This window comes from Desmodus rotundus, chromosome 1, assembly GCF_022682495.2.
Source record: "Desmodus rotundus isolate HL8 chromosome 1, HLdesRot8A.1, whole genome shotgun sequence".
Taxonomy (NCBI): Eukaryota; Metazoa; Chordata; class Mammalia; order Chiroptera; family Phyllostomidae; genus Desmodus; species Desmodus rotundus.
The window spans coordinates 91,022,276-91,046,322 of record NC_071387.1 but is presented as its reverse complement, the minus strand read 5'-3'; the positions used below and the strand labels follow the sequence as shown (position 1 = coordinate 91,046,322).

Here is a 24,047-nt window from a genome sequence, read left to right as displayed (position 1 = left end):
ACAGTTGTGTGCCTTTTCTCCCCATCCCTCCACCCCACCCCAGCTGAACCCCCCTCCCTCCCCCACCTCCACCCTCCCCCTTGATTTTGTCCATGTGTCCTTTATAGTAGTTCCTGTAATCCCCTCTCCTCACTATCCCCTCCCCACTCCCCCCTGCCCATTGTTAACTGCTGGTTTTTAATAACTATTTTAAATGTAGGAGCAAAGAAAAACAGTTTTTGATGCCTGTTGAGGAGACTATACAAACTTTTGCTGAAGTTCAAGGGATGCAGGAAGCTCTGCTTGGTACCACTATAATGAACAACATTGTTATTTGGTAAGTTTTCCCTCAAGGTCCTCAGTTTTCTCTTCTGTAACATAAGTATATACCTCTTATTTCACAGGGTCATTAAGATTAGATAAGACACTCTAAATATGATTGTTTGTTTACTGTCGGGTGCTATATACTTGTCCTAACAAGAACATCATATTAATTCAGACGTTGTGAAAAAGATAAGTCTGGGCAGACTATAAATTAATGAAATTTTATTGGCAAAATGTATGATTGTTTCTGCTTCTGGTTAATGGCTGAGTGTCAGTTATCAGACCAACTCTCCTACTTCTGTTAACTCTGGAATAAATATAAAAATCAATCAACTGAAGGCACTGGAGAGTGAGAAAAAGAAGAGAGATACTAGGAGTTCGACCCTTAGAGAAAGGAAATGTCACTGGACGACTTTTCTGTTCTTATGACTTTTAATAGAAGGTGGGCCCCAATTGCACACTGGGTGGCCAAAAACCTGATAGAAAATCTTCTGTCTACTGGTTTATAGAACCACATGACAGAGTTCAGTGTGACCACAGCAGCTAGAAAGTGAAGGAGAGAAACCTCAAAAAGTAGAGAGTCAGAGAAGAGCCCTAAACTATGACTATAATCTCTGCCTTAATATTTGGCTGACCTTTAAACCACATGTATTCAGAGCAGACTCAGAGAAGCCCAGGTAAGGCAAAAATAACTGAACCTGGTTTTCAGCAATTAGAATTTGAGTTTATCCAAGATAACTTGTTTACTAGGGGAAAAAAATCAATATTCTTCAGAGGAACGTAACAGAATCCACAGTTTATATGAAGTGTCATTTGCAATGCCTAGAATACAATCCAGAATTACTAGATATATTCAAAGAATTTAATTACAGAATCCAAGTTAACAACTTTGTAATAGGGAAACTAAAAGTCCCCAGCCACCTCTCTTTCTTGACCACAGACAGAACCATATCTGACCATCAGTACTGGCAGGGTTAATTTGTATTAAGAGAATAGTTTGCTTTATTTTTTCTCAGAAGCCTTCTCCATTAACTGTTTCCTTGGGGCCAGAATGGGTCTTGGTAAATGGAAGTTAATGATATTTGTTTCAGTACTACCCTACCTCTTTCGCACTGCCCAATGCTAACCCTCTAGGGATAAAGCAGGAAAGCATGGCCCCTGAAATACACCTTGCCCCTCCTCACCATGGAGCCTCTAAAATTGGACCATGTAATAACATGCCAGAAGACCCTGTTTTCAAATGTCCTGCTGTCTAGAGCAGCAGGTTCCCATGTGGGTACTTTCCTCAGGTCTCAGGTCTTAATTTGAGGACAATATTCTTTAAAAAAATTGTCTTTTCTATTCTTCCTGCTATTTCTATAGTCCAGACCTTTATAATTTAGCTCCTGGACCATTAATTTAACCCAGTAATTTCCATGAATCAATATTTAACCTCCAGATCATCTTTTTTAAAAAAAAATTTAAAAAAAGATTTTATTTATTTTTAGAGAGAGGGGAGGGAGGGAGAAAGAGAGGGAGAGAAATGGTTGCCCCTCATGTGTGCCCCAACTGGGGACCAAACCTACAACCCAGGCACATGGCCTGACCAGGAATCAAATGGGCGACCTTTCACTTTGTTAGATGATGCCCAACCAACTGAGCCACACCAGTCAGGGATTAAGGTTTTTTTTATTTATTGACTTGAGAGAGAGAGTGACATTGATTTGTTTTTTCCACTTACTTATGCATTCATTGGTTGATCCCTGACTGGAGATCAAACCTGCAACCTTGACATATCAGGACAGTGCTCTTATTAACTGAGCTACTTATTCAGGGCCTCCAGATCATCTTTTATGCTATTTTATAAACACTCTTACTCCCATCCTTCTCCCCTCCGCCCCAGAAATAAAAACTTCCATGGGGCCCACGTTTGCTTTTCTTTAGCTTCCATTTCCCTCGTGCTCTATTACAAATATTCCTCTTCAGCGATTCCATATTCCTTAGCTCCCTTTTTTCTTCCCATCCCTCAGTTCCCCCCTTATGCTGATAGCATTTCATATATAATGGATCATAACCAGATTTGAGGTTGAGGAGGGATCTCTATACTTAGCTTCTAAGAGTCAGTTTGGGTTCTAAGGAGTACCTTCCCCCACAGCTGCCTTGAGTTCTGTCCTATCACCTCTGCCCTCATTGGTATTACTTTGTCTGAATTCATGTGGCCCTAATTTTTAATTTAGCATGTGCTACTTTGTATTATAAAAGTCCCTGAAGACAGTTCCATATCTTTTATCAGTTATCAGTGCCTGCCTTAGCTCCTTGCTTGGGTAGCTGCTCAAAGCTGTGTGGTTCATACTATCTATCAAAAGCTACCTTTTACCGCTCGGGCTTTCCCTAACTTTGTATGTATAGAGTAGTTGTTCACCTCTCCTGTGGGACTCCTGATTTGTTAGGTGCCTAAAGCAATTCAGGTTATACTACAGGTTCGAGTGGCTCATTTTGGAACTACTATTGAAGGTTTAAATATTTAATCTTGGTCAAGCTGTATTCACTGAGCACCATCTTTCAATTATTTGATAGATATTTGAGTCTCTACTTCTCTGTGCAAGATGCAAATATGAATCAGATATGAATCCTGGCCCCAAGGCCCCTAAAATCTAGTAGGTAAATAAGATTGCTTTACAATTCCAAGTGTATGATTCCTTTACAGTTCCCACAAAGTCAGAGTGATAGAGATTTGGACAGAGTGCTTTGGGATTTGGGAAGAGAGCAGTTACTAAATACAGAGCATGCGCTAATCTCTGTAAGGGATAAGCCTGCTCTGGTGTCCCTTTTATGAGGAAAACCTTGCATATTTACATGAGAATTTAATTTTCTGTCTTTAGTTTTTGTGTACAGTACCTGGGCCATAGAAAGTTTAGAAGTATTTGTTGAATGAATTACATTATAACCTACTACAGTATATATTAAATAAAAAATGAGCCATATGGACAATACTATATAGAATTGGAGGTGAGGAGATTTCTGTGGACTAATGCAGATAGGGAGAAGTGAGAGTCAAAACTGAGCTCATGCAGCTGGGAGGAGTTGGGGCATAATCTGGGCCTTGAGGAATGGGTGACCATTGGTCAACATGGGATGAGATTAGTAATATGGAGGGCTTTGGAAGGGGTAGCTTGAATAAAGGCAGAGAGCTGGGAATAAGCATAATATGTTGAACAGATAGTGAGAAGATTTCAGGTAAAGGAGCGATGAGTGACACAGTACTGCAACTGCTAAATTTGTGAGGGTTGTAAGTACCGTGAAAAATAACTTGGACTTTATCTGTGGCCAATGGGAGCCGACCGAAAGATTTTCATAGGCAGAGTCACATGATAGAACAGTTGTTAGTATCACAATCCTCAGACTAAGGAGTAGTTCCAACAAACTTTCTTTTTCTCTTCTCTTTTATATTCATCCTCTTCTCTCATCCCTTTTTTCATTTTTCACCCCAGCTTAGTCTTTCCTTCTCTCTCTGTTATCTTGGGCTAGCTCTAGAATAAGCAGATATTACGGAGACATAATTATGAGTCTATTTCAGGTGTTGTCTCTTGCCTAACCAGATTTGGTTTCCTGACCACTGTCTTCCATGGAAAATTTAGGTGTAACAAGAATTGTGGCAAAGTCATAATGATAGAGCTATCCCATGTGACTTATTTTAATATTGACACCAAGTAAAATGAGATAATGGAAACCTTTTCTCCTAGAATTTGGAGAGATTTCTCCCAAGTGGCATAGCAGAGGGCAAAACTATCAAAGTAAACCATTGGCCAAGTTAAATATAGTTCTATTTTTAGCTCACTCTGTGACTAAACAATACAATGGGGGGACTGCATCCCTTAGTTTTTTACCTTGGGCCCCTCCTAAAGGATGCTATGATAAATAAGAGACAATTATGTGAAAACCAGTTTGCTGGAAGAGTGTTACCAGCTTTTCTATTTTTGGTGTCTAAGGAATTTAAAAACTGGCCAGCTCCTGAAAAAGATGCCCATTGGTGATTCCTACCAAGCTTCCATCTGTCACAAAGCCTATTCTGAAATGGTAAGTAATGATCAGTTGGGACCACTTTGTATCTCCTTTGAGTGTTACTTTTGGTATCACTGAGTGAGAGCACTAACTTAGTAAGTACTAATTAACTGGCCTTCCCTGTTGCCTTTTTCAAAATTGGATAGCAGTGCTTGTTCTTTTTTGAAATTTATGGATGAAAATAAATGTTGGTACAGTATGATTGCTTGGTAAATTTTCTGACTATATGACTTAACGGCAAACATTTATTTCTGGCTGTAAATTTATTTTTTAAAAGATTATTTATTTTTAGAGAGAGGGGAAGGGAGGGAGAAAAAGGGAGAGAAACCTCAATGTGCAAAGAGATACATCGATCACAGCATGGATGGAATTGGAGAGTATTATGCTAAGTGAAATAAGCCAAGTGGTGAAAGACAAATACCATATGATCTCACCTATAAGTGGAACGTAATCAGCAAAGCAACCAAATGGGCAAAATTAGAACCAGAGACATGGAAATAAAGAACAAACTGACAGTGACCAGAGGGGAAAGGGAGGGTGATGACAGGGAAAGAAGGGGAAGAGGCAAGTCAAGGAACATGTGTAGAGGACTCATGGGCATGGACAACAGGATGGGGATTGACTATGGGAGCAAGGTGGAGGCAGGGGGTTGGCAGGGCGGGGGGGTGGGGAGTGGGACAACTGTAATTGAACAACAGTTGAAAAAGGAGAGAGAGATGTCAATCAGTTGCCTCTCGCATGCTCCCAAATGGAGATCTGGCCTGCAACCCAGGCATGTGTCCTGACTGGGAATCAAACTGGTGACCTTTCAGTTTGCAGGCCAGCACCCAATCCACTGAGCCACATCAGCCAGATTCTGGCTTAATTTATGCCGAGAAATATTTATCCCTGTTATCGGACTTGACTCCCAACCACATTGCCATAAATTAGTTATGATGTGAATGAATATCCTGAGGGAGGATGATTAAATAATCATAGCCACACTTTGCTCTTAGGCTTTAGTTTTCGGTGTAGAAACAAACAGCCTATAGCCTCTTAGCCATTGTGTTAAAAACTTAGCTTACAGCCTGGTTTTAGCATCTGTACAGGTTGGAGTAGGGATGACTGCTGGTGTATCCACCATTGAGCCATGAGCAGAGGCAGTAGCAGCCAGTTTGGTGCTGTGTGGAGACTGACTTGCTCAGCCTCACGGCTAACCTGTGAGCCTCAGCACATGGAGGCTCTGAACGCAAAGGATGCATCTCTCCCTAGCTCAGTAGCATCTGTCTGTGGACAAGAACTCAGAAGTTTTGTGGTCTTAGGTAATCTGTCACATGCTCTTGAGGCTTACTGTTCATTTTAAATTAAGAGGGTTGAATTTGTCTCTGGAATTATTAAATTTACCTACTAGGCATTTAAATGTTATATCTTTGGTATTACAATATTAATACCTATTTAATTTTAAAACATTTAGCACAAAAATGGAAAAGATAATAAGAATTCCCCATGAAGCCAACCTTCAGAAATAGTAATTTATAGTTGAGTGCAGGAATCAGCAAACATTTCTGTAAAGGGACAGACAGTAAATATTTTCAACTCTGTAGGGCACATGGTCTCTGTTGCAGCTACTTTGCTCTGCCACTGTCACACACAATCACCCAGAGATGATATAATTTTCACATGTCACAAAGTAGTCCTCCTCTGTCTTTTTCCCAACCATTTCAAAATGTATAAACCATTCTTAGTTCATGGGCCATACAGAAATAATCCTTGAGCCAGATTTGACCTGTGGGTCGTAGTTTGCCAACCCCTAGTTAAGTATATGGCATTTAATACTTTTTTTAACTCACAGTTGTTTTGTGATTATAAAGGTAATTCATTCTCACTACAAAAATTCAGTCATTCTGGAAATGTATAAAGTAGAAATGAGTGTTATTGATCCTAAGATGGCCCTGTAATTAATTGTCCCTATTTCATCCCCCAAAACAATTATTTTCAGTATGTAACATACATATAGCCATGACTAACGTGACTCAGTTGGTTGGGTGTTGTCCTGCAAAGTGAAAGGTCACTGGTTTGATTCCTGGTCAGGGCACCTGTCTAGGTTGCAGGTTTGGTCCCCGGCAGGGCATGTGCGAAGGCAACTAACTGATCGATGTTTCTCTCTCACATCAATGTTTCTCCCCTTCTCTTTCTCCCTCCCTTCCCCGCTTTCTAAAAATAAATAAAATCTTTATTTAAAAAATACATATAGATGTATATATGTGTGTGTGACATATATCTTCATACAATAATATTATTAGAATATATCATATTAAAGCTGGGAGAGATTTATAATACATTTTCCTACAGAAACAACCATAGGTGATGGTGTCTATTTTTGTCACTCTTCCTCTATAAATATAAATTAATAAGCTATTATAGGCTGGCCTAAAAATCCAATCACCACTTACAAGATTGTTTAATGGGAAAATGTGTTCTGAATTTTCAAAAACCAACTGACAAATGAACATTTCTAGTTTGAGGACTCCCTCCATGTGTTTATATGCCTTCTTTCCCTGGGCTAGTGTTTTCCCAGATGGATGGCATGAGTGTTAGTGGTGTCTAAGGTGGAGGGAATTGGTGTATGAGCTAGATTCATACCTGGAAAAAACTGGCTGAAAAATCACTGGGAGCCCTGTGCTGGAGAAGCAGGAAGTCTAGCTCAGTGATAATCTCAGCAGTGCCTGCCTGAAAAGAAGTGAGCCAGTGATGAAATCCTGGATACTTATGAGTCTTTTGATTGTTTCTGTGAGTCTTTAGTTGTCAGTCTGCCAGCCCTTTCTTTTTCTCACCATAGTCCTAATGATTTCCTTGGTTATTAATTTTTCTTCTATATTAGGGGCTCCTTTTTGTTGTTCTGAGTCATCCATGTGCCAAAGAGAAGGAGCCATCGGGAAGCCCTGTGTTCCAGCTTATTGTGATCAACCCCAAGACAGCCCTGAGCATGGGTGTGATGCTCTACTGTCTTCCTCAAGGGCAGGCTGGGAGGCAAGTGTGTGACTTTTGGTCCATGAGTGTGACCTTTGAAAGGCACTTGTGCAAATACAAAAGCCAGGTGTTTTTGTGTCATTGTGTCATTTGGATGAATGGAAACATGAAATACTATATATAGATCAAGGTAAAGAATGTTAAGAAGTAGAATATTTAGTAGATCTGAGTCAAGCCTCAGGTTCCCTGTATCCTGATCCCACAAGCATGACACTGGATAAATATTTTATGTGTATCCAAGCCCTGTTTTTTCCCCATAATGTTCTCTACAGAAAACTTATAATTTGTTCTCTCCATTAAGAAAAGTTTTAAATGTACTTTAAGAAGATTTCTTTACTTTGAAATTTGACTGAGCCTCCACCATGTAGGCAGTTAATATTGATCTATTAATAAATATTTAACTATTGACTGATGAGATCTATGTATCAGTGGTACTCTGCAAGGTGCTAGTAATGTGGCAATGAGGAATAACAATTCATTTTTAGTAAGCATTTCCTGTGTGTTAGGTACTGTACTATCAACTATTTCATTGAACTTCACAATAATCACCATGTCCCCATTTTACTGATGAAGTTAAATAACTTGCCCAGAGTCACACAGCTCTTACTTTGTTAGAATTCAAAGCCAGGTAGCTGGCTACAGAGCCCTGTCTTAAAAAGACAACCAGACTTTTCTGTCTTATGATCACACTTTTATGGGAGAGATACCTACCAAATAGGTAGGGTGATGGAAATAGGGTAATCTCACGTTGTGAAGGTCATATGATAGAGTGTGTGTGTGCACCGCTGTAGACAGGTGTTTAGGTATGCCCTTTCTGTGGAGGCAACAGGCCTGAGTAATGAGAAAAGCCCAGCCACACTAAGGTGTGGGGTTAGAGTGCTCCAAGGAAAGGAACTAGCAAGAGCAAAGACACTGAGGAGACTGGGTTTGACCATGGTAAACTAGAGTGCAATGGGTACAAGATACATCAGGAGCTAGGCAGGGACTGCACATGGGATTATGTTTCAAACTGCAACACTGTAGCCAGCTGCCCCAACATTGCAAATAGAGGCATTTATGGTATATTTCTTATTGCTATGGGGAGCATGGTTTGGGGCTTTTTTTTTTTTTTTTTTGATGTGTGGTTTTAATCTTCTCTTCCCTGCTTGATATTAGGTTCCTGGAAGGTGATGTGAAGGATAATTTTGCAGCAGCGGTGTTGACTTCTGGAACAATTGCCATTTGGGACTTACTTCTAGGTCATTGCACTGCTCTTCTTCCACCCATCTCTGACCAGAACTGGTCTTTTGTTAAATGGTCAGGTACAGATTCTCATTTGCTGGCTGGACAAAAAGATGGAAACATATTTGTGTATCTAATAAGTTAGAGTAAGGTAAAAACACACTGTTCTGGATATATTTGGCCTCCTAGTAATTTTTGAAGTTATAACTGTAAGAAAAGTATCTGAATGACACTTAAAGTAATTACTTGTATTTCAGACGGACTTTTTATTGTGATAGTGATGGCCTTACTGATCTTTAATATTCATTTATACATTGGGGAAATAACTTCAGGTAAATCATTGTAATTCCTCTCATTTGTACATTTGCTTTTAAAGGTGTACATAACGCTTCAAATGTTAATAAATATTTGTTATGCATGCTTTTCTTCCCAGGTGCATGCCCACACCTTTCTTCCCCCTTTCTTTCTCAGGCATGCTTTTTCTCCTTGGCAGCCGGGGGAGCAACGGGCAGTGGGAGCTCATCCCAGGCTAACCCCCTGGACCTGACTATAAGAAAAGGGAGACCCCAAGATCCCCTTTTCTCTGATTCTCCAGCTGATAGCAGCTGCACCTTGGCTCACTTCTTTCCCATAATATTTCTAAAGAGCCAAAGCAGCCCTGCCTAGGCTTGCTTCTTCTATCCTAAGCTTGTTTCACTGTCCGCAGCTTTAATAAATGTACTCTCAAAATAAAAAAATAAATATTTATTTGATACATTCTGCTTGGCATACTATTTTTCCCATCCTATTAAGACCATTTTCAGAAACAAGTAATTATTTTACAACTAGAATAGGCGACGATATTTGCATAGTAAGAGTAAACTGCAGTTAAGTTACTACACTCACATACAATATATTTTTATGCCATTTGTAATACTTTATTTCTACATACTTACTAAAAGTAATACAAGATTTACTGAAATGTGTTAATTTAGAAATAATTGTTCTTTATTCTCACATGCATCCATGATACAAGTGCCTGCATTACCACTGGAGTCACTTTGAGTCAACAGCACAGCTTTACTGAATACATCGTCTTCACTTTTACCTGAGTGATTGAAGAGACAGAAGTGTTTAAAGTCCTAATCTGGTAGTATCACTGGAAATTTATTTTGTCCCAAGCTGTAAGTACTTATTTGCCTAACATGCTTTCATTACCCATATAATATAACTATTGGCTCTATTACCTTTTGTTATCCTCATCTGAGAATATGTTATTGATTTGGGAGAGAGAAAGAAACAATGATCAGTTGCCTCCCGTACATGCTCTAACTGGGTGGGGATCAAACCTGCGACCTAGGTATGTGCTCTGACTGGGAATCGAACCTGCAACCTTTGGTGTACAGGATGATGATCTAACCAACTGAGCTACCCAGCCAGGGCTCTATTACTTCTTTTATAAAGATACCCTTTATTTGGCTGGTGTGGCTCTGTGGGTTAAGCACTGAGCTGCAAACCAAAAGGTCACTGGTTTGATTCCTAGTCAGGACATATGCCTAGGTTGCAGGCCAGGTCTTAAGGGGAGAGGGGCATGTGACCAATAGATGTTTCTCTCCCTCTCTTTCTCCCCTCTTCCCCTCTCTTTAAAATATATACCTTTTTACAGTGTTACTGGCTTTTGCTAACTTAATTATTACCCTTTGATGTATTTGTGTAAAAGATTTAACTTTCCTATATTCTTTTCCCACAAGTGAGATCTTAACTTTACATGACTGATAGTTTATTTGCTAGTACATCATAGATAATAGACAGCTTTTTACAAAGATTTAATTGACTCAAAAACCCTGAGAAACATAACTCTTAACTGTATTTAAGAGTTAAGAACACTGAGTAGAGCGAAGCAGTAATTCCAGTTCAGTGACACGGAACAAACACTGGGCACATGACAATGGGTATGAAGGTGATTGCCGTGAGGCCACTGCTCTTCAGAAGTACACAGCCTAATGAGGGAGACCGTGCGTAAAGCGGTAAGTTAAATACTGTGTTTTAAACTTAAAGGGTGTGTTCACAGTGCTGCTATGGAAGCTCAAAGGATGGGCAGTTAGCACAACATAGGGTTCAAGAAAAGCTTTGTGAAGGGTAACAACATAGCTGCAACTTGCAGGGTAAGTCAGCACACAAGCAAAGGATGTTACAGGCAGAAAGGACAGTATGGTGTGAACCACAGACAACTCAGTACTAGAGAACTATGTGTGGGGAATGGAGTCAGGAGTATATGAGGCATGTTAACAAAAGTGGACTTTATTCTGGAGGTGAGGGGAGATTTAGGAGGAAAAGAAATGAGCAGGGCTGAGTGAATACAGGATTAGGTAGGAGATGAAGGAGTTTTACATTTCTGGTTTAGTGGGCAATGGTGTCAGTAATGGAAATAGAGAATACACAGGGGGAAGATAACTCATTTGAGTGTTTAGTGTTTATAGATCAAGTAATAGACAATGGACACAGGGATGTGAAGCTCACAGAAGAGGCCAGGCCTGGATGCATATGGAAATTAAAACCTCTGGAGTAAAACAATTCTGAAAACTTGTATTTTTAAAGTCAAGAGTGGGTCAAGGACAGAGCCCTGAGGACCAATGTTTAAATAATGAGTGGAGGGGATAGAGCCATGAAAAAGGTAGAAAAAGAAGGGCCAGAAAGGTTATAGCCTATTGGACTTACCAATTTAAGATGTAGTAGTGAGCTTTATGACAAATTTCCGTGGTTGTGCAAGTGGACAGGTTGAGGAGGATCTAGATTTGAGTGGATTAAAGAGAGAATAGGAAGTGAGGAATTAAAGACTGAAAGTGTAGATTATTTTTTTCAAGAAGCTTGCCTGTGAAGGAAGCAGGAATGGTACTATTAGAGATATATGAAAGTGGACGAGGCCTCTGAACTTGTTTTAGGCCAGGGGAAACTTTGGCATGTTCATGGGCTCAAAGGAGAGTGAAGAAAGGATGAAGATGTGAAGAAGAGGAAACTGGAGGTATATGGTCCCAGGGGAACAGGAGGGTATGAAACAGTAGTGCAAATGGGCTGGAAGGAGGGAGGGATAACTGGGTTGGTGGGGTGATGTGTACAGGAAGTTGACATAGTTTATGCTTATCTATCCTTTGATGGGGGTGCTACTGAGAAGCACCAGTGTCCTCTCTCAAATCTTCCCAGCTGCTAAGGACTTGATCTCAATATTGAACCTTTTATGGCAGAAACTATGTAGGCTGACATTTTCTCTTTGCTTGCTGAAGGGTAAAGTAGCTCTCCCAACATATGTCATTTAAATAAGAGGTGATTTATTATGTTTGATCAAAAGGATTAAGTGGAATGCAAAATATAGATAGGTCATGGGAAGAGAGGGTCTCAAGTGTGGGCTTAGGAGGCTACCAGGCTCTCCTTGAGTTCTCCCTCCTCTGTTAATGCTGTATGTCACCATCCTGGGTCTCCCATGGGTCTGCCCCAAAGGGTGGCTGGGAAGGCATAATCAGAGACAGTGTGTTACTATGACTCACATAGATATTATGGGCCCTGATGCTTGGTCTCCAGATTTTTGGTGCCAGTCAGTTTTCTGCAGAAATGGGAGGCTACCACTCAAACTGGAGCTTAGCCATTTATTTGCTGACCATTCCAAAGAGGTGGCACAGTCGCTTTTCCAATTGTTTAGTAAGCAGTGAAATGGTGATGATTAAATCAGGGTGCAAGAGAAGCCTGGTGTCAACTGCTGGCACTGCCGTACAGACTGATCGGCATCACCAACAGCAAGATGATTCTCAAGGTTGTCTCCCCTCCCGATTGATTAGATCAAATATACCTCCTAAAAGAGGCCTTCAGGGACCACCCTACCTAAAATAACTCACCTCCTATACTCCCTCACTATTCCCTTCCCTGCTTTATTGTTCTTCCTTGTATTTATCACTATTTCCTGGAGTTTTATGGGGGGGGTATATTTTTATTTGTTTATTGTCTATCTCCCCACTGGAAAGTAAACTATGAGAATAGACTGCCTGTCTGGCTTGCTCACTGCTGTATCCTCAACAACTAGCACATAGCATATCCTCAATTTTTTAGTGAACATATAAATAATTTTACAACACTGGTGTCAACTGCATTACATTCTATTTTAAGTGAAAGGCATTACACTTTATTTTACTTAAATTTAACAAAAGTAGAAGAAACATGTAAAACTGAAGCCATTGTTGGATTGTCCATCCAGGCAATATTTGGAGTTTGAAGTTATTTGTGTGGATTTCAATATCCTTGGGTTCCTTACTAAGAAATGTGAGCATATTAGCAGTAAAACTTCCCGGATGAACCCATTTTTGTGAGCTATATTATTTATACATTGTTAACTTTAAAACATGTATATGATTTTTATTGTAATTTCCACATTTATTAGTCATACATACTTAATTGACTCATTTTCACATTCCTATTTTACATTTTACATCAGGTCTTATTTTACCATCTTATTTTACAGAGAGTTTAGACCTGTTAAATAACCTTAACTCCTATGGAAGAAACTCGGCGTCAAGACCTTTAAAAAATGTGTTTCAGAACTTTCAGCGAATAAGTGAAAATAAGTTCCTTTCTCGTGTCAATGATTAGTGTTTAGGGAATCTGGCCCTGGCAGCCATTCGCCTCTGAACGGGAAGGGCTGGACCTCGGGTCCAGAGGGTGCAGTGCCGCCTGGAGCCGCCAGGGGCCGCCACCTCCGGATGGGCTTCCGCAGTGCCGCTCTGTGCGTCGCCCGCCCCTAACTCGAGAGGAAACTAGACCCGCGGGTGCAGCGCAGTGCAGCCTGGGTCGGTGTAGCCATGGCCGCTCGTGTCCTTTGCTCCTGTGTCCGCCGACTGCCCGCGGCCTTGGGGTCGCTGCCCTGGGTTCCCACGCTGGCCGCCGCCCGACCGCTCAGCATCTGGCTCTGCCCCGCGGGGACCCAGACCAGGCCCGGGGTTCCTGCCCTGGCGCTCGTGCAGGTGACTCACAATGACTTTGCTGGGGCTTGACAGGGGTCAGGGATCGGGCTGCTGGAGAGAAGGGGGTCAGGCCGCGGGGCTGCGCCAGTCGTAGGAGGTGTGACTAAGGACAACTGGCTCGCTCCCCCTTCCCCTGCCTAACTGTTCGGTTGACCTTGCTCGGAGGCTGTGCGACCTAGTGATACTCTCGGGTTCGAATACTGGCTGCCACTTAACCGAAACTTCAGACTAGTCTCGTAACCTCGCTAAGCCTCACTCTGAACTTAAGATTGGGACACTGGTCTCTCCCTGTGGAGTTGCATCCAGGCTTAGGAGTTAAGGCAGGTAAAACACCTAGAGCGGTGCTTGGCAAGCCCTCAGAATACTATTGGTTGCCATTATCCCTAAGCGATGGTGGCCCATAGCCTTCTCCAGAGCAGTTCTCTCCTTGAATTTCCCCATGTGGCACCTTTTACATGCTTCTAGGCCTCCTGGCAATAGAGGAAACTACCCGTATTTTTCGCTTTTTTTTTTTTTCTTTTTTTTTTTTAAATCGGATGAAACCTTTACAAGGCTGAAACTCTCCTTAGGGCAGTGATTTTTCAACCCTACCTGCACATTCAAATTACCGGGGTAGCTTAAAAGAGAAAGAAAAATCTCTTGCCCCTCAATTCTGATTTACTATCTGGGATGAGGCCCTGGACTGGGTTTTTGTTTAAGTTCCTCAAGTGACTCTGAAGTGCACCAAGATTGAGAACTACTGTCTAAAGGTAGGATAGGCTCTCGAGGTCAAGTTGAGAAACCCCTTTTCAATCTCCAGAACTTCATTGTAATAATGTTTCAACCTTGACTAAGATGTTAGAATAAAAAGTTAGGATTCCTGGGGCAAAATCACTCAGAATCTCTAGAGGTGGGGCCCGGGCATCTGTTTTTTAAAAGCTAAGTAATCGTTTTGTGCATCCAGTTTTGAGATTTACTGACACTGTAATGGAGTCGTTTGCAGGACATTGTTTTATTGCCTGAATCCGAGGTTAAAAGTGTCATCCTGAAGTTAAGGGATAAAACGGCAGTATGTGGTGTTGCTGAGTGTTTTGTTCCTTAGACTGACTTCAGCATTCAGTTAAAAGGCAAAGCAAATGTCCCTGTTTTTAAAGCACTGATACTCAAACTTGATTGTGTGTACAGATCACTTGTGTAAAAATATAGATTCTGGTAACAGGCTAAGAGTCTTTGTTTTTAAAGGACTTCCAGCAGGTCCTGCTGCTGGTGGTCCTTGGATTTTTCCTTTAACAGTAGGGTGCCCAAAGATGCTTCACTACCTTCGCTTGGTTTTCACGTACAGCGGAGGAACTGCTTTATTTATATTTACAAAGTGGTTTTGACTAAGTGCTCCCGTGTAACTACCGTATTTTTCGGACTATAAGATGCACCGGACCATAAGACGTATCTAGGTTTTAGAGGAGGAAAATAGGAAGAAAAAAAAAAAATCCCTCCACTGCCACCCCCTGCCCCTGTGAGCCAGGTAATCTACATTCGGACTATAAGATGCACTCCCATTTCCCCCCCAAATTGGGGGGGCGCGGGGAATGCATCTTATAGTCGGCACCTTATACCCTTTGTGGATTGGAGAGTTAATACTTGTTCATTGAAATATACTCAGGGGCAGATGTGAGCCTGCCAGGCCTCATACTAGCCTGTTGAGGGATATAGAGATAGCTACTAAGAAAGACGTTCACATCTTCATTGGGTACTTTGCAGCAATTACAATAAATTTGCCTGGTCAGTCCCTGCTGCCCCATCTTCCCTAAGCTGTTCTGACACTGTTTTCTCTCGGTTTGTTCTCTTTCTCCCTTCTACTCAGTGGGCACTTTCTCTGTCTAGCCTAATCTTTAAATGTTGGTAACCTTCAGAGATCTCTTAGCACACACTGTTCCTGGGCTGTTTCTTCACTTTGTTGATTTCTATTGGCTGTGTGCCAGTCACTCCAAACCACCTCCAGTTTCTGCTCATCTAATTTGGATGAATGCTCATTCTACCCATTCCCAGCTGTTGCTTTTCCCTCCTCAAAATTTGTCTACCATGCTGATCTCAGAGCAACCAGTTACTCATTTATAGCCTTAAAAAAAAAAAAAAAAAAAACACTAAAGCAGCTTTCTTGGGTATAGAAAGGTAAGACTATAAAAATAGGAGGTAAGAAGAACAAGGGTAGTGGTCTAAAATGGAGCCCAGAAGTCCAATACTTCACCTCTGCAGGCCCTGAATCTAAACTGTGGTGGCCAGAGCACAGAGAGACTTTCAAGTTCTGTGGGATGCAGTACCCAGGTGAAGACAAAGCACTTGGTGCAGGGAAAGCTTGACTCTTCTTGGTACCAGACCAGATGACATACATGACAATGATGGACTCTGGGCTGTGGTTTGTCCACATCATTGATTCCCTAGTAAGACAAACCTATTTTGACTCACTCAAGGTCCACAGCCTGGGCCCTGCCTCTCCAGCGTCAAAGCCTATGTTGATGCGCCACCTTGCCCTTAAAACTCCAGCAGCACGAACTAATTTCTTCACACAGACACACTACACTTTCGTGCCTCCTTTTCTTGGCCTGCCTTTCTCCTTGAATAATCTGTCCCTGTCCTTTTTTTGGTTAATTCCCAAGTCTCCTTCCTTGCCTCTCAAGGACTGAATGACAACTTTTGTTACTGCAGTAGCCCACCGATCCATGACTTTGTTACGGCTCATCTCATTTTATTACTACTGAAATGATCTGTTTGGGTTGGTCTTTTCCATTAGACTAACTTTTCTGACGATAGAGGTCATCTTTGTGTCATTCCAGCACATAGCACAGTGCATGTCATACAGATAAAGCTTGCAGGCTGCTGAGACAGTCATGTAAAGGCAAGGATTGCCATATGTGAGGACAGGTGTGTATACAGTGCAGAAGCAAGAAGAGGGAACTAACCCCTAGTGAGTATGGTCTTGAAGGCAGCAGTCAGGGCAGGGCGTAGTGCCACGTGCTAAGGCCAGGAAATACCCGGCACACACTTACGGTTGACTGCAGGTGCCTGTGGAAGGTAGCAGGCCTATTGTGCAGGGTGCTGCTGTATGCCCACTGAGGTGTGTGGATGTTCTCTGCCTAGGTGGGGGTGAACGTAAAGCAAGGTTGTTTGGAGGAATAAGTGAGACCTTTTCCCCCGAGCCAGACATGCTGGGTGATCCAGTGACGTGATAGGGAGACAATGGGAAGAGTGGAGATTGGCCCTGAGGTTTCTGGCTAGAGCCCCAGGTGGTGGAGGAAGAATAGAAGTCTGTAGGCAGGCATTTTGCAGACAGATGGGTAGGGAATTCATTTCCAAACGATGGAGTTTGAGATGTCTGTGCTGCCTGGGTATAACTGTACAGGGGGCAGTTTGTAGAGATGGCCTTTGAGGTCATCTCCTCAGGTTCCTTTTGAGTTTCCCTCAGTCAGAGATGGGCCCCAGAGAGAAGATGGGTTCTATTGGACACTAATCAGATTTGATTAGTTTATACTAACCCACAGGTAGTCACTCTTTTCCTGCAAACAGTGCCTTCTTTTCTCATGTCTGTGGGAGGTTTCTGTTAAATAGAAGTTTCAGGTGTACATCTTGGGGGAAAACAGTTAATATCAGAAACAACACTTTTTTTTTTTTTTTTTTTGGTAAATGGACTGAGATTCAGCAGAAGGAGGCAGTAAGGAGTAAGCCCCCCACCCAGGAGGCCTTTCTCTGCCTCGGTTTCTTCATCTAAAATGGAGTGATAATGCTATATGCCTCATACTGCTGTTAGAACTAAAGGAGATGGTGTATGGAAAGTGCTTAGGGCAGGGTCATAGCCTGAATGAATGATAAGAAATAATAAAGAGGCCCAAAGGGGAGGCATGGGAGGAAGCAGGATCAAGTGCTTTAGGGGTACACCTCCCAAAAGCTGCAAACTGGCCAGGCATCATCCTCCCCCAGGGCCTGCTGGATAGCCCTGCAGAGCACCCCTGTGTGCGTGTCAGGTAGTGCTCCAAGCCTTTCCCTTTGCTCACACCTCACAACAGTCCTGCAAGCCTGGCACTCTTGTGTATCTCCATGTTAACAGGTAAGGGTACAGATGAAGCAGTCTCATTCCAGGCTCTGATCTCTCACCCTTCTACCTCTGCTGAGCCCACTGTAGCCACCCACTTTACCTTGCCATGTGGCCTCCAGGTGGAGACTCCTTTCATTTCATTTTTTACAAGATTTTATTTATTTTTAGAGAGAGGGGAAGGGAGAAAGAGAGGGAAAGAAATAATGTGTGGTTGCCTCTCGCACACCCCTTACTGGGGATCTGGCCCACAACTCAGGCATGTGCCCTGATTGGAAATCGAACTGGTGACCCTTTGCTTCACAGTCTGGAGCTCAATTCACTGAGCTGTACCAGCGAGGGCTAATTTCATTTTTTAAAAAGATTTTATGTATGGAAGAGGAGAGAAACATCAATGTGTGATTGCTTCTCACGTGGCCCCAACTGGGGACCTGGCCTGCAACCCAGGCATGTGCCCTGACTGGGAATTGAACTGGACACCCTTTGGTTCACAGGCCAGCACTCAGTCCACTGAGCCACACCAGCTAGGGCCTCTTTAGTTTCATTTAATGACATCTGCCTATCTGGCCTCTGCAGGCACTTGCCCTGTTGCTGGGGATGATGCTGACCCCTGGTGGGCCACGTGGGTAGCTGTGTAGAAACACCCTCACCAGCCTCCTCTTTCTCTGTCCCTCTCAGCACTGGTTCCACCTCCTGTCACTTCTTGATATACACAGATGAGGCCTCCGCTACATCCTTACTCTTAAAGTTCTTGTCTGTCATCACCACAGTTAGCTCATTCCTTCTCCCGCGTTCTCATGAGTCCTTTCTACTACATTCTATCTGTGGCTTGGAAACCTAGTCATTGATAAGGCCTGGTGACATTCCCACTTCAGAGGTTTCCTTAACCCATTCTGTCATTGGAAGGGAAAGTACACTAAATTTAGACAGAAAGTAAGTGCTCCAGACCTCTGAAAGTACCCAGAAATATTCTTCAGGATGCCTATAAAACTCATCTAATTTCCTCACTTGCTGATTAAACCTAACTTCACTGCCTGAGTTTTTTTGTTTGGTTGGGGGTTTTTGTTTTTTGCAAGATAGTGCTTACACAGAGGTGTGTACAGGTTTGGTTCATTTGTTTAATTATGGTTTTTCATGGATCTTTGTGAGTCTCGGGCACCAGAGCCCCAACAGGCAAAACCTATTTTCTATGGGAAATACTGTAAGAACTCCAAACCACAGTATCAAAATCAATTTTAGAAGGCAAACAAACCAGTTCAGATTAGGGACTTCCATAATGAGCAAAACTATCCAAGTGCTATTTTGTTTTCTCTTGTTCTGCATGGTACCTTCCATGGCTTTAAGCCCGCTGACCTATGAGATGGAAACTTTCTCACATTTCGTAAAGGAGTCAGTACCCTAGTACCCAATTGAATTATAAACAGGTGAATATCAGAGATTTGAGATGATCTCGGCAAAGATCAGAAAGGCTCATAGTTTGGCTGGTGTCAATAAGGCGTGGACCCTGAAGGGAAATAAACTGGACTGTGACAACTGTCAGGCTCCCTCTTCCTCTCCTTTGGGTTGGTTAGCCAATGGACCAGATCAGACTCTGCATATATGGTCCTCAGCGAGCTGCCTCAGCTTAACACGACAGCTCTTTCCATGTGGGTGACTTTGACTTGTGTGTGCCCATTAGAGGTGGTGTGCACTTACTGCAGCAATGGCTGCTGCAGATGACATGAGGAGACTTGGGCTCTTCTGCACACCTTGGATTTTAGTCTCACAGAGCAAAAGGAATGTCCAGTCTGAGGGGAAGGGAGGCCCATGTTTATGCTTCAGAACTGCTAGAGCTTCTGAGATTCCCCAGCAGTGAACCAGTGTGGCCTAGCAGCCATAATCACAGTCAGATGAGGCAGTGCTGTAGAGCACAGGTGGCAAGCTCAAGGCCCGCGGGCCAAATTCAGCCCAGCACCTTGTTTCTTCTACCCAGCAGCAGCACCGAGCTTCTTTCTCCTAGTTAAGGAACAGTTATATTTATACCGTCCTAAAATTACATTCGGGCCTTTGAAGGCAACCTTGAGGCTGATGTGGCCCCTGGTAAAAATGAGTTTGACACCTCTGCTCTAGAGCCTTAAAAGCTTTGTGAGAGATACCTAATACAAGCAAGTGCATTCACTTGGAGGCATTTTAGGTTCAGCGTTTCCTTCCTGCCCTTGCCCTAGGTACCAGGCAGAGTTACACAGCTGTGCCGGCCATATAGTGACATGCCCCCTCTGACGATAGAGGGCATCAAGGACCGTGTTCTTTACGTCTTGAAACTGTATGACAAGATTGACCCAGAGAAGGTAACTGATGTGGTTTAAGTGTTTTTTTCTTTAAATGAGTATTTAATCACATGATACAAAATTCAAGTGGTCCAGAAGGACATTCAGTAAAAAGTCTCCCTGCTCCCAGCCAGAGGTTCCTCTCTGGGAGGCAGTAGCGAAAGCAGCTTCATGTGTATCTTTCTAGAGGTACTCAGTGCATGTGCAAGGAAGTACACACACATGCATGTATGTTATATGTGCTGTGTGATCTGTACTTCCTAGCCTTTTAAAAAACACAGGAGTAGTGTACTGTGAATACTATTTTGCACCTTTCATAACCTTTGGAATTTTTCTTATAGTAACACATAAAAAAATTCACCCTTTAGTAATTAAATCTGTTGTGTGAGTAGGACAGTGGGGTGTTTGGTTTGTTTTTTTGAGGTATAAATTGACACATAACATTGTTAGTTTCAGATATTTATATATATCGAATTAATTACCGTAATAAATCTAGTTAACATCTGTCACTACACATTACAAAAGCTGTTTTCTTGAGATGAGGACTTTTAAGATGCACTCTCTTAGCAACTTTCAAATATGCAAGACAGTATTATTCACTGGAGTCACCATGCTGTATGTACATGACATGACACCCCCAGGAGTTTGTTTGCATGTGAGTTTTTGAAGCTTGAGGTCTAAATTAAAGGCAGGTGATGATAGACTGTCTGCTATTCTTGAGGGGAAGGAATGTCACTTCTAAGGTGTAGTCTTAGTTGTTAATAGGGGAGCAAGAAGAACCAAACTCTACAGTGTCATTCAGAGCAGTGATCAAAGATCTTAATTAAACATGTAAAGTGAAATCCATCAGTAGCTTTGTATCTGTTGTTACCCAGTTCAGAACAAGGTTAAATTAGTTGACATGTAAAGCACACTCAGTATATGCTAGCACACCTTAAATGTGTATGTTAGTTATGGTTCCTCCTATTTAAAAATAAGTTTCCCATATAATGATTAATATTGTACCACTCAGTTGTCTTGCAAAGCAAAAGTTCTCACAGCCTGATTTTGTGTTTGGTGTCTCTTTCTTGCAGCTCTCAGTAAATTCCCATTTTATGAAAGACCTGGGCTTAGACAGTTTGGACCAAGTGGAGATTATCATGGCTATGGAGGACGAATTTGGTAACACACACGGGCTGAGTCTTGGGTCTCCATATTGTGATTGTTGATTTGGGTGGATTAAAGTGAAAGGAATGTTGGGAGTCTGAATTGGGATTTGAATCAAATATATAAATAGAAACATTAAGTCCTCCCTTCACATAAAACCACACCTCCATATACATACCTTGGTTTCCCACTGTGCTTCCTGTGCACACTCCAAGTTATTCTGGTTTGGGACAGTTAGTTGTGCAAATGAGACCAAGGTTCCACAACTAATTTTGGAGGCAAATTTCCTGAATGGAAGCCAAGGGACTTCTGTGCCATCCTACAGAGCAGAACTTAGTTAAGATCCCTCAGAGATGATGCTAAGAGGCATGGCATCCATTGGGGTAGGGTGGGTACAGGCTTTCTTTTGGGGTAATGAAATATTCTACAGTTGGATAATGGTGATGACTGTACAACTTTGTGGTAATACTAAAAACCACTGGATTTTTATACTGTTAAATGGGTGAATTTTCTACCATGTGAATTTTATATATGTATATATATTTTAAAAGAGCCAACCATTATACCCAATATGATACACACATTGTCCAGAACATCACTGACTCGCAACTGAAATGGACTCGGGTGCTGGACACTTGGTACACTTGTGGGTGTTACAGAAGTGCCAGTGCTTTCAGCTGAAGGGTCTCCTTTTTCTGTACTTACGCACTGTTGTAAACTGTACTTTTAGGATTTGAGATTCCTGATATAGATGCAGAGAAGCTGATGTGTCCACAAGAAATTGTAGATTATATTGCAGATAAGAAGGATGTGTATGAATAAAGTATCAGGTAAATAATTTGACTTATAGAATGATGTTCTCCCATAGAATTAATCTCCCTGGGTTTCTTCAATAAAGTAAGACTCCAGCAGAAATGGAAAATGGAAATGCTTGACATTTTCACTGGTTATAAACGCAGGCCCCTCTGGTTATCTGCCACTCCAAGAGGGCCAGCCTTAATGATCATCTGTATCCTTGAGGAGGGTTGAGAGAAGTTCATTCCTGGACAGACTCCCTTGAGCGTTAGCCCTCCTAAAAGCAGTCTCGTAGAAAACACTGCTCGAGTTAACCCAGAAGCAAAGACCACTGCCTCCCTCACTCCAGGCCAGCCCTGCCTGCTACCCAGATGTTGGGATGGCCTGGGTGTTGGCTGTCAGGCAGAGAGGCTTCATGGGCAAGAGGCGGGTGCTGGAGTCAGACATCTGTTTATTCTCAGCTCTGCCGCATTCTGTTATGTCTGTCTAGCCTCTTGTGAGCCTCAGTTTCCCCATATGTAAAATGGGAATAAAGATAGGACCTACGTGGAACTTCTGTGAAGTTAAAAATCAGTAGTGTATGTAAATTATTTAATACAATGCTTGATGGTAAAGAAGTCTGTCAATAAATATTAGCTATTGTTATTTGGGCTTTAGGATAATCAAATGATAAGACTTTTTAAATAAAACATTGTATTAGTTACTCTGGATGTAGCACCTCAGAGATCTTCATGGAATGTTAATAACAATACAGCAAAAGGAACACTGAACTTCCTGTGTCTTTTCCAGATCCCTTTCCTTCATGGATAGAAGACTTGGAATACACAGAAGAGTGTCTGGCAGGAAAACACATTTTGGCATTACTGCTGACATTGACAGAGTAAATTCTGTTTAGACTTGTATTTAAGTTGTCTACGTGTTTTTGCCCTTTGAAAATAAATCTATAAAATCAACATTTTTGTCAGTCTTTAGTTTTTCAGTGGTGTCTAGAAAGTGCATTTTTATATCAGCTTTGCTTAATATTTTTAAAGACCTGTTGATCTGCCACTGGTATTCATGCAGATCAAAATTGTAAGACTTTTTGAGCGGTGTACTTGGAACAAAACAGGCTTGCACGTGACGCCTCTGATCAGAATTACGATAATTTTAACATCTGGGGCCAAGTGCTGGCTATTCTAACCCCAATGGCAGCTGTACATTTTGCCAAAAAAAAAAAAAAAAGCATCTGTGTTGTTTGTGCTTAAGATAAATGAGGCCTCAAGTACTGCCACTACAGTTAGGGCTTTTGCTAGCATCTTAACCACCCAGTGCACAGAAGGGCCCTGTTCCCATCATTGTGTAGCTGTTCCAAGTCTCAAAGGACCCAGATTAGGGAAGAAAACACACTGAATCACACACACAGATAATTCCTGGGCAATGCTATTTAGGCTTTGTGTTCAAACAACACCAAAGCCCTTAAGCTCTAAGAACCTGAATGTTGTGTGCCACTGTAGGAAGGCAGCACACGGGCCACACGCGGCACTCCCACGTGTGTGAACGAGAACAGCAGAAAGGGTACGATGTACACGTAGTTCTAACTGCCTCCGAACACCTGTGAATCCGCTGCAGGCAGTTCCCTTTGTGAGAGTGACTGTAAGGCCTGTCACAACCTGTTTTCACCCAATCTCTAGTTCTGCCACACCACCCTTCTCCTTGTGCCTCCTCAGATAGCAAGTGTCCCTCAGAAACATCAGGTGCCCACCGCATGTGCAGCACCCTGCCAATGGGCTGAATACCACACAGGTCAATCCTATGCCTCCATTCCTGGGAGTACACCTTCTGCTATGGACAGTTAGCATCCGTATGATGTGCCACATTCCAATTACCCTGATGTAATGAACAGAAAGAAATGTTGCTAGAACTGTTGAACCTGAATCTGATCATGAGGTAGGGCTTTAAAAAAAAAAATCGATGTCACAGGAAAGGACAGGTAACTAAAAAGGAGATTGGAGACATTGACTTCAGGGAAGTGTGGGGCTGGGAGGATGGGGAAGAGCAGAAAACTGGAGGACAAATGGGATATGTGCAGGGACAGGACATCACATTTCTTGGGAATAATGACAGTGTTATGGTGGTCCAACTAACCTATTCTCACGCGGTATGTACTGAGTACTTGGGAGTGAAGCATCAGGACTGCAG

The 24,047-nt window shown here is 42.2% G+C and overlaps 2 protein-coding genes across 7 annotated transcripts in view; both read left to right on the top strand.

Annotated features, from left to right (window-relative positions):
• The window catches only part of PALB2 (partner and localizer of BRCA2), a 28,282-nt gene extending 15,080 nt beyond the window's left edge, over window positions 1–13,202 (top strand). The window contains exons 10-15 of one of the 6 annotated variants that reach the window (XR_006655446.3): window positions 200–316; window positions 4,272–4,359; window positions 7,205–7,353; window positions 8,509–8,591; window positions 9,590–10,580; window positions 13,061–13,202. Coding sequence is in view for 4 of the 6 variants with exons in the window: in XM_024560376.3 (XP_024416144.3) it covers window positions 200–316; window positions 4,272–4,359; window positions 7,205–7,353; window positions 8,509–8,719 (565 nt within the window). In the remaining 2 variants the exon portion in view is untranslated. Of the gene's footprint in view, window positions 1–199; window positions 317–4,271; window positions 4,360–7,204; window positions 7,354–8,508; window positions 9,329–9,589; window positions 11,598–13,060 lie in introns of those variants that run through there. The other 5 variants (XR_006655445.2, XM_045195350.2, XM_045195349.2 and 2 more) reach the window with 5 other exon arrangements.
• Window positions 13,203–13,318: 116 nt separating this feature from the next.
• Window positions 13,319–22,822, top strand: NDUFAB1 (NADH:ubiquinone oxidoreductase subunit AB1). Its single transcript, XM_024560378.4, has 5 exons — window positions 13,319–13,559; window positions 19,827–19,949; window positions 21,002–21,089; window positions 21,805–21,904; window positions 22,659–22,822. The coding sequence occupies exons 1-4, from the start codon at window positions 13,398–13,400 to the stop codon at window positions 21,894–21,896; spliced, it is 465 nt and encodes a 154-aa protein (XP_024416146.1). The 5' UTR covers window positions 13,319–13,397; the 3' UTR covers window positions 21,897–21,904; window positions 22,659–22,822.
• Window positions 22,823–24,047: the final 1,225 nt, after the last annotated feature.